The sequence below is a fragment of the Carassius auratus genome, unplaced genomic scaffold, assembly GCF_003368295.1.
Source record: "Carassius auratus strain Wakin unplaced genomic scaffold, ASM336829v1 scaf_tig00041295, whole genome shotgun sequence".
NCBI classification, from domain to species: Eukaryota; Metazoa; Chordata; class Actinopteri; order Cypriniformes; family Cyprinidae; genus Carassius; species Carassius auratus.
Window position 1 is genome coordinate 55,683 of NW_020526644.1, and position 10,915 is coordinate 66,597.

At 39.3% G+C, this 10,915-nt stretch overlaps 1 protein-coding gene and 1 long non-coding RNA gene across 2 annotated transcripts; both read right to left on the reverse strand.

The window, feature by feature from the left end:
* Positions 1–5,138: 5,138 nt before the first annotated feature.
* LOC113085114 (uncharacterized) lies at positions 5,139–7,338 on the reverse strand. Its single transcript, XM_026255088.1, has 2 exons — positions 5,780–7,338; positions 5,139–5,601 (listed from the first exon to the last, which is right to left on the reverse strand). The coding sequence occupies exons 1-2, from the start codon at positions 7,156–7,158 to the stop codon at positions 5,385–5,387; spliced, it is 1,596 nt and encodes a 531-aa protein (XP_026110873.1). The 5' UTR covers positions 7,159–7,338; the 3' UTR covers positions 5,139–5,384.
* A 450-nt stretch (positions 7,339–7,788) lies between these two features.
* On the reverse strand, positions 7,789–10,132 carry LOC113085115 (uncharacterized). Its single transcript, XR_003283990.1, has 3 exons — positions 9,269–10,132; positions 8,835–8,876; positions 7,789–7,834 (listed from the first exon to the last, which is right to left on the reverse strand). It is a non-coding gene; the product is annotated as an uncharacterized LOC113085115 (long non-coding RNA).
* Positions 10,133–10,915: the final 783 nt, after the last annotated feature.

Below are 10,915 nucleotides of genomic sequence, written 5' to 3' on the forward strand. Positions count from 1 at the left end.
TCAACAATACTTACAGCGTTACATTTTTGTACACTCTGAAAAATTCTGGATTATTTTTATATAACCCAAATGCTGCGTTCAGCTTGTTGGGTAATTTTTTTTGGGATACCTTAAATATTTTTACTCCAGTTCTGGGTTTTTTGAGTTAACTTTTTTTTATTTATTTTTTCTACCTAACTGCTGGCTTGAGCTTGTCTCCAATGAAACTATTCCGCTGGTAAATTACAGTCTTATTTTCGGTGAAAACGCGCTATTAGATATTAGACATCATTACTGATGATGCTGTTCTTCAAGGCCACAAACTCATTTAACCTGTCCAAAACCAAATGGCTTCTGAGTAAAAGGAAATCTGTACCGTATGAACTATCGTCAACTTGCTGCGCGAGTGTCAAAATGTCCTCCACAATTTCACAGATTACTTCCATTTTTCAAAACATTCCGCAAAATTGTCTATTAATAATTGTTTATTACCGTCGACTGTAAGTGACGTCACTTCCCAATGCAAAGAAGCCCAATAAAATGGCCCCACTCCTGTCACTTGATTGACAGGTTTCCATGTAGACGTCGGAAATTCAAATGCAAAAGGAATAGCGATTCCATTTGAGTTTTGGCAGCTTACATGTGCAGTGCAGAGAGAAAAAGCAAATGTGGTAATCAATATTGCTATTTAAATATGACAGGCTCATAGCTCGTAAGACATGAGAAATGCATTTGCAAATGGACTTTGCTTTTTCATTTGAAATTTAGCAGTCACTGTGCGTTTGCGGAAGCGAAAATGCAAACGGTAATCCAAGATTTGCAATTGCATTTGGGTTATGTCACAATTTATGCGTCCACATTTTGAAAACGCAAAAGAAAATACAATTTGCAATTCCATTTGAAAATTCTCAGGAAAATCCTTCCATAGCTCTCAATGGTGCCTCTGTAGAAGCTGCACGTGATGGAGGCCAGGGCTCTGCCTCTTTTCAATTTGCAGAGAAAGTAGAGATGCTGCTGTGTTGTCAGTCCAGGAGTCACTCCCTCCGCAGTCGCACTGTTGATGGTCAGTAGAATATGTTGAGTGTGCACTCTCCTGACGTCTACAACAATCTCCTTTGTCTTCTCCACATTCAGAGAGAGACTGTTGACACTGCACCACCCGGCTAGGCGGCTCACCTCACTCATGTAGTTTTTCTCATCTCTGTTGCTATTGAGACCCACTACAGTTGTCTCAACCACAAACTTAATGAAGAGTTTGGAGTTGTGTGATGGTGTGATGGTGTGCAGTCGTGTGTCAGCAGAGTGAAGAGAAAGTGGCTCGGCACACATCCTTGGGTTGCCCCAGTGTTCAGTGTGATGGTGCTGGATGTCATACTGCCGACCTGTAAATCCTGAGGACTTCCAGGCAGAAAGTCCAAACGCCAGTTGCACAGTGAAATGTTGAAAAGTTTGTAAAAGGCCACTCTTGCTTCTGCGTTCTGGATCAGTTGCAGAGGCTTGATAGTACATGCAGGAAGGCCCACCAAGAGAGCATTACAATAGTCCAGTCTGGAGAGAACAAGAGCTTGGACATGGAGTTGTGCAGCTTGCTCTGATAGGAAGAATCTTCCTAATGTTGAATAAGGCAAATCTGCAGAACCGGACTGTTGAAGCAATATGGTCTGTAAAGCTTAACTTATCAATCACAACTCCAAGGTTTCTGGCTGTCCTGGAAGGAGTTATGGTTGACAGACCCTGCTGTATAGAGGAGTTGTGATAAAGTGCTGGGTTGGCTGAGACCACGAGCAGTTCTGTCTTAGCAAGGTTGAGTTGAAGATTATGGACCATCATCCAGCTAGAATAACTCTTAGGCAGGCTGCAATGCAAACAGCTAATGTCGGATCATCTGGTTGGAATGAGAAGTAGAGTTGTGCGTCATCAGCATAGCAGTGATAAGAAAAGCCATGCTTCTGAATGACAGACCCTAATGATGACTTATGAGTAGTATAGTTCATCACCTCCAACTTAGCTAATATGTATGATTTTTTTTTTTTTAAATGAGATTGAAGTTATGCTGGTTTATATATATTTTATGACATATACTTTTTCTATGAAGCAAAATTACAGGATTGCACACATCTGTTGAACACATTTCTCCTATTGCACAGTGCATACCATCACAATGCCCTCCTCACTGACATGACATGTTTGTGATTACTGCAGTTATGGCTGCCACAGCAATGACACAGAACATAAATAACTTGTGTTGAACAAGAAAATAGGGAGAAACACATGAGAACGCACTTCAGAGTCACATAATTGCGCTCGTGTGTGTTTGGCGAAGTATATTTGTTTATCAAGCTTGTAAATCAAACTAACTTTACAACCATCAAGAGCACACAGCTCACAGAGCCAGAAACCCACTGTCTCGTATCACAAACTTTTCTTATCCGAGCATGCCTCAAAATCCCCTTCCTTTCCCCTCCAGCCCACTAAAAGGCAGATTTGTTCTCTGTATATCTCTCAGTCAAATCTCCACACACCGCAAGCTGAAACCACTGAGTGAAAGTGCCTCTTTTGAATGCTATCGCTCCAGGTAAGAGCTCTGCTTGGTTCTTCTAGTCTTTCAAACCAGCTGGAAAACTTCCTGAAAGGGCTGACTCGATTGCAGACGGCTGATATAAACAGACTTTATTTCCCTTTTTTTTTTTGGCCTATTCATAATTGGTATTTTTTTTTTGTTAAACAGAAAGACAAGATCGCATCATTGTAAATGTAAAGCCGTGATTGGACAATGCGTGTTTAACATTCTTATACCTGCAACTTAATTGTGTGGAACTTGAAATTTTGTGAATAGAAACTGAGCCTCTCGCCAAAACACACTTTACATGATGGTGATTGGATCCAAGCATGATGAGTTGCGTCTCAGATGGAACGTCTAACTCAGCGCTATCAATATGTCACAGCCGGTAAAACACACATGGAAATGGGTTTGATTATAGTGCTGTGAACTGTGTCGTGAAGCTTTTGGCTCCAGACATCAAGAGTCCCATTTGTGTGTGTGTGTGCGTGCGTTTTATCTCTGTCTCCAATCACCATTAAGTATCATCAAGACTTTTCAGAAGGACCTCACAGCAAGAACCAGAAGAGCGCCACAAACCTTTCACTCTTGCGCCTTTGGCTGTCGGCCACTTTTTAAAAAGCATAAACTTCAAAGATCACACTTGCCGCACAAAAAGCACTTCTTGCTCCAACTCTTTCAGAACTTTCACAGAACACAAGCTCCAAATACTCATCCAGTGCTGTCAAAAAAGTGACTGACGTTGTAAAATTATATTCATCATTGTCTGTGTTATTACCAGCATTATAATATTCCCAAAAGAGACGCATAATCTTTAGCCTTGTGTGCGTGTGGGTGTGACATCTATGATTATGGCCTTTCATGCACCTCAAACACAAGTGAGAGACAGAAAGAGAGAGAGAGAGAGAGAAGTCTGAAATATGAGGAGTGATCATTTATGGAGTAAAGCGCATGTCAGAGCTTCACCAAAGATATTTTGGGGTTGTGTGTGTGAGGGGGTGTGTGTGAGGGGGTGGGGTGGGGGGGTGGGGCCGCTTTATCAGCTACAAACAAAACATTTAAGATTGTGCATGCACATATGATTCCTAAATCAGTTAACCGCAAACCCTGCCCAACTGGAGATTTCATTGGTCGAATACATAATTTTCTTTCCTTTTTTTCTGTATAGGTTTAATGTTTATTTCAGTTTAGTTTTTATGTTTTTTTTTTGTTTGTTTTTTTCAGTTCAGAGTAATTGTAGCGCTTCAAGAAACTTATTTTAGTTAGCTGTCAACAACAAGTAAATATTTGTAATTTAGTTTAAGTTTTTCTAAATGACAAATAACACTGTACCGTACTACGCTGGAGGTCCTACATGTCTCCATTAAAATATAAAACATGATAAAACATTACTTCTTAATACTTTATATTCACATGCATCTTTTTTCAATACTGTATGTGACCCAGGAACATGAAAAAAAGTCAAAAGGGTCCATTTGAAATTGCTTAAATAAATAAGCTTTCCATTAATTGTTTGTTAGGATAGGACAATATTTGGCCGAGATAAAACTATTTGGAAATCTGGACTCTAAGGGTAAAAAAAAAAAAAAAAAAAAAAAAAAAAAAGGCATGTTACTATTCAAACACTATGTTTTGATATATCGTCGCTGCCCGATGAAACTCACGTATGTCCAAAACGGTTACTTTTCAGGAAGTGAAAAAAACACCGTATTTCAAAAGCAGTTGAATGTAGCGTTGTCATACTTGGTACTTCATCTTTACATGTAACCATATTCTTGCCAGTGTAATGATAGAATCCACATTTGGCCAAAATTGAGTTTAAATGGACATACGTGCATATTTTACAGTAAGGGTGGTCGATACGCGTTCTTCCGATCATTAATTAGAATGGCCAAGTCGCGTTTCATATTGACATAGGAATACGCTCAGTTTATTAAATAGCCTATACGCTTAGTTTATTTAATATTAATTATAAATTTATTAAATGTCTCTTGCAAACTATGAAGGGACAATGAATCAATACACTGACATGGTAATGCTAGACAGATACTTTGTTTGCACAGTCCTACCGCAATTTTGTCACTCCTAGACGTACGTCTGGCGTCAGGGGGGAAACGTGTACCTCGATGAAGGAATGTCATTGTTTCGCCAGGCTATGTTTATTTGGCAATGTATTGCAGAAAAGAAAAGTGAAAATGAAGATGCAGTTCCAGTAAACTCCAGTTACCCTTTCATGTTTATTCTTCAGGTGATTCAAGCAATAAAAACTAATCAGACTCAATACTGACATTACAGGTGGAATTATATAATAGCAACAGGCCTTAAAGGGATAGTTCACCCAAAAATGAAAATTCTCTCATAATTTACTCACCCTCAAGTTGTTTCAAACCTGTATGAATTTCTTTTTTCTGCTGAACACAAAATAACTTTTGAAAAATGTCTGTAACCAAACAGTTGATGGACCCCACTAACTTCCATAGTAGGAAAAAAAAAAAATCTATGGAAGTCAATGGGGTCCGTCAACTGTTTGGTTACAGACATTTTTCAAAATTTCTTTTCTTTTCTGAAAAAAGAAATTCATACAGGTTTGAAACAACTTGAGGGTGAGTAAATGACGACAGAATTGTCATTTTATGGTGAACTATCCCTTTAATGCAAGATTTGAATCATGTCTTTCTGATCAGAATTGGCTGATAGGAATTCCAAAAATTTCAACAGATAAGACAAAGTCATTTTAAAACATGCAAATAAACAATTACATGACAATACACAATAAATAGAACATTTAATTAATAAATTAACCAGTAAGTCAGGACAGCCCATTCATCCACGTAGTAAAATTGCATCACTCATGGTCAAGTGCATTGTAAAATGGATGAAAGTCCTTGGGTAAAACATTTTTCAGTTCTTGAAGGTGCTTGAACTTCAGGGCTTTAATTTTTGGGGCGGATGTATAGAGTGGGGCCACGATGACACACGTCTTCCTCAGGGATGGGGATGTGAAGGGTTGCCAGTTGTCAGAGTGTAGTAATTTAAACTCCATACTGCCATCCACATTGTATCTAATAGATAGCTTAAAGAAAAGAAGGGGGAGGGGTGTCGGGGGACATAGGTCACAGAGATAAGAGGGAACCAAAAGCATGTTTCGATTTATGAAACCAAATATTTTAATATGATATGGCTAATGTTTCATGTATTAGTGAAAAAGTGTGTAACAAAAAAAACAAAAAAAAAAAACACCTGACTGCTCGAAGGTCATGCACCGTAGGATCTCCAACTTTGCTACCAGGTCGGATTGACTTACAGATGTTGACTTTGCTGAAGTCTTGGAAAAAGCTGTAACCAACATACTTCACCTCGTATGGTTTTGGACTGGAACGAGCTCCTCGGATAACTGCAGCATACTCAGCTGGAACATGTATGTCACGGTTTCTCAACTTCCTCTCAATCACACTGTGCACAGAGTCACATTCCATTTGTGTGTGACCTCTTTCAAGGTACTTCTGTGTCACACGTTTCTTTTTCTCAGTAGCAAACTTTAAGAGGGCATTGCTCAGGACTAGATTTCTGTTTTGATAGCCACACCCATCACTCCAAAGGATGAATTCATTGTAAGTGGGGTGTGCTTCAAGGTAATCCACAATGCAGGAGGCGAATTCGTTGGCAGAGACCCCAGCTTCACCCTCATGCCAAAGGTAATTTTTTGCTTCATGTGATGCCATATTGTAGATGGTAAAATTATGGACACCAAGCTTCATTTTGTAGTACAGGGCAGACGCTTGAAGCTTTGGGCACAGGAGAAGGCCCTGCAGATCCATGCATGCAACCAAGGTGGTGTTGTTTGCAAGTTGTTTGTCCTTTACCTTTTCTGCTCGTGCATCGTCCTTTTTAACACAGTGTTCCTCCCACACGGCAGCCTCGATGTTCCCGGCTTTGAAGGCACAGCAAGTGTCACACTGATCTTTCTTCGGATGGAACAGAGAAAGATTTAAATCGTTGAAGGTGTTAGTGAATACTTGCCGTGACAGAGGCTGGATACTGTGGTCTGCACATGATTGCTTATACTGTGTGTGGAGATGACTGATGGACTTGAAGAAAGGCTCCAGGTACATCTTTGATGAGGAGGACCTGCAGTAGTGCGATGGAACTTTTGGCAAATCCAGAAGGAAGGTCTTTAGGAAGTCCTGCTCCTCTGTCCTTACAGTCACTCTCGTCATCTTCTCAGGACTTTCCCCTCTTCGCCCAACCCATTTTAAAAAAGTCCACTGCTTGATGCCAAGTGTAGACAGGAACATCCTTTGACAAACTCTGAGCCTTTTACCATCTACACATAAACAACAAGAGAGAGATGCTGACCTCCGAGATTGAACCGCTTCTGTTCGGCGCCGCTTGACATCACTCACCTCCACCGATGTTTTCACATACATTCTCCTCTCTTTCCATTCCAATTTCCCCCAAAAATATTTGAAAATTTCCTCCCTCTTCCCTTCATCAATTTCGGAGCAGTGTAGTTTGCTTGATTTCTTGCAGGACACAGATTGGCACCGGCCGCCCATTTTTCTTTCTTCTTTGATGACAAATTCATTTTTTTTCCGTCCAAGATAAAATTGGCCCCTCATTCTTTTCCTTTTCTCAATGTTACCCTTCCAAGTGTCTGGGTTGGTCCTCTTCTTTGACCTTCCCCGATTATCAATGGCACCTTCATATGATTAAAAGAAAAATAAAATAAAAATGATGTTCTACAAATGCACATTTCTCTTACATGGTTTCCTAGCATGTGGAGATGTGTGTGTGTGTGTGTGTGTGTCAGTGTGTAGGCATGCATTTAAGTTTGGCATTGCTGTTTGTGTGTGTGTGTGTGTGTGTGTGTGTGTGTGTGTGTGTGTGTGTGTGTGTGTGTGCGCGCGCATGCGGCTGAGCCCACTAGTAGCTGACAGAAATGTTAAAATAATGACAATAAGTTACTCACCTTCATTGACAAGTGTGTAATCCGGCTCATTTTCTGGATCGTGTTCAAGTGGGTCTTAGAATAATAAAGAGGAGCACATTTAGTACAACGAATGCACTGTTCACATCATTCAGATATAAGATTGCATTTATTTTGACTGGTAATCGATTAAATATGCTAGATTTGTAATTAGTAATGGGGTTTAGTCTTTAAGTCCTACTCAAAACTAATGTGAGGTTGAGGCTGTAGTATAGTCAAATCTGATAAGAAGAAGAAAAAAGAAGAATAATACTTACTCTCACTGGCAGCTATTTCGGAATGATTTTCTTTATCACTTTCCAGAGAATCTAACAACAATAAAGATAAAATGCATTTAGCACACTGAATAGCCTACAATGTTTGAATAATTCAGAACTGAGCTTGCATCAGTAGCTTTGACCAGCACAGTAACTATACATTTTGAATTCTTTGTGATTAAAGGGATAGTTCGCCCAAAAATGATATTTAAGCCATGATTTACTCACCCTCAAACCGTTCGAGATGCAGCTTTTTTCAGACGAACACATTTTCAGTTATTTTAGAAAATGTCTTAGATCTTTCAGTGGTTATAATGTGAAGCAATGGGGTCCGGATGCTTCAAGTCCGAAAATGTGCCTGCATCCTTCACAAAAATAATCCATCCTGCTCCAGGGGGATAAACGAAGGCCTTCTGAGGGTAATCTGTGCGGTTTTGTCATAAAAATATACATATTTAAAACTTTATAAACGAAAATAACTGGCTTCCGGCAGTGGTCTGCGCGCATTCATGGAGATGGATGGTGGCGTATAACGTAGGACGTAGCCCAGTTATTTTCGTTTATAAAGTTTTAAATATGTATATTTTTATGACAAAACCGCAAAGATTACCCTCAGAAGGCCTTTGTTTATCCCCCTGGAGCCAGATGGATTACTTTTGTGAAGGATGCATGCACATGTTGGGACTTCAACGATGTGGACCCCATAACTTGACATTATAACCACTGAAAGACTGAAGACATTTTCTAAAATAACTGAAAGTGTGTTTGTCTGAAAAAAAAGATTGACATAATGCATCTTCGAACGGCGGGTGAGTAAATCATGGCTTAAATATCATTTTTGGGTGAACTATCCCTTTAAAATGTTTTAATTTAGCCACATACAATTTGATGGGTTAGTACTTGGAAATGCAACAGCAGTTTTTTGGATCAAGGGAACCAAAATAAGATGTGTGAAAGGCTTTCATCTTAATGTGCAACACACCAATAGGCTTTAGGTTGCTGTATAGGTAGCTGCTACTGGAAGAAAATCATTTAGGCCTAAATTACCTACCCTCATTGGCAGCTGTCTGAGAACTGTCACTTTCAAGTGAATCTAAGAATGACAGAGAGAAAAACTAGTTAACATTTCAGTAGGGCTCCTCCGATCACGATCAGCCGATCGTTATGCGCATCTCGTCAGTAAAGCTGGTTCTCTAATCAGTGGTAAATTCCCTCAGGTGCGTGATTTCACATAGAGCAGCTGTTAACTGAGAAGATGCGCAAATCCACTTCATTTCGAGCGTTTATTTTCGCCTCTTCTCAGTTAACAGCTGCTCTATGTGAAATCACGCACCTGAGGGAATTTACCGCTGATTAGAGAACCAGCTTTACTGACGAGATGCGCATAACGATCGGCCGATCGTTATCGGAGCAGCCCTACATTTCAGTAATGAATACAATGTAGACTTAATTGTTTGGCTGACTCAATTCTATTTTCCTACAAACCTTCCTCCTCATTGTTGACCCTCGCAATCGCCTCAATAACAGCCCTATCATAGTTGACGTTCATCAATTCACACAGCTCCTTTACAGAGACAGACATCCTGAAGGAAGGGAGAAAAACAGATCAGAAAAAAATATAGCGCTATGCCCAGTCAACATTGTTTCACTTCACTTCGGAAATCCGTGCGTTAACATCTTCACAATAAAAACGTAGCAAGATAACTCTAGTACTGGACATTTTCAGCCTCTGGCAAGCGGTGATAGCAGTATGAGTGAGGCATGTTCTAGTCACTGACAATCATGACAGTAGCATTACAGGCTATAATTTGATCAGTTTGACTAAGAAAAAAAAAGTTTGAATCTTATCAATGAGACCGAGTTTATTTACATACTAGCAAGCAAACTAATCTGTGAAGAACTAGATTAGAACTAATTTAAACTGTGGAGAGCTTCAATATCGTACTTTCGTCAGCCAGGTTCACAAAAATAAAAAAAATATTCGGTGACAATTAATTCGTCTAGACCATTTACCGATAAATAATAGTTGTGAATATATAATAAACTTGAGAACAGTTGTCAAAAACAAACGTTTGCTGATACTTTACCTCACAGTGTTAATCGGCTATCCAGTGCTGACTGAGCTTGAAACTTCACGAGACCAGCGAGATGCTTCCACAGGGCGGGAGATACGCGGGGTGATTGACAGCTTTGACACCAAATGGATATACGTGAAAATCAGATGACATGATTTCACAACTTTTCATTGGCCATTTAGATATGTGAAGCATGCTGTATACGGAAATGAACCTGGACATTCAATCCGTCGAAAAATCTCAAAATCGGCAAAATGGACATACGTGGTTTTCATCGGACAGCGACGATATGTTTTGATATATTTATGGTAGGGAATTTTCAAATTAATCTTGGAACATAATGTTTACTCAATATCCGAATGATTTTTTAATTCATAAATATATAATATACATATAATTTAGAACCATACAAGGTTTGGTTATTGCACCATATATACAGTATATTCATTCACATTTACACAGGGCATGAAAATCCGAAAACAACTCACATAACTCCCATTTCTGTTGCTATTCAGATAAAGAAATCATGTCCTAAAACATTGTGTTCAAGTCAACAAACGAAGGTGAGCTGGCAGATAGAGCGAGCCTCAACCTGAGAAGGATGCAAAACTCCCTCTTCTATGTTTATTATTCTTTTGGAGTCAGTCTAGAATCCACTTACACTTGTCTACATCACTTGCCTTTAGAAAGATCTTGCCATGCTCCTGCTGTGAGGGTATACCACCTGCTTAATCCCCTCAAGAGATGTCGCTTTGTGTGCGTGCTCTCCATTTCATTTCTGAGCACTAACAGTCTTTCAGAGACAGAGAGTTGCTCTGGGAGCTCCTCGTGGCACCAGTATCATTGTTTACTAAATATTGACACTTAGAAAATTAATAATTCACTCTTAATTGACTTCTGTGTGCAATATTCATGACAGGCACATTTGGAATGCTGAAATGGAGCGATTGACTTTTAGAAATGATAGTGGAGATGGCTTTTATTTTTTACATACAGTACATAAACATACATTTTATATATAGGAGTGCATATATATATATATATATATATATATATA

What these genes read in the sequence shown, in the direction of transcription:
- LOC113085114 (XM_026255088.1), bottom strand. Translation starts at nt 7,158, where the DNA reads ATGAGGGGCCAATTTTATCTTGGACGGAAAAAAAATGAATTTGTCATC. An exon ending in CATGACCTTCGAGCAGTCAG is followed by an intron (nt 5,602 to 5,779) that starts GTGTTTTTTTTT and finishes GCTATCTATTAG; the next exon opens with ATACAATGTGGATGGCAGTA.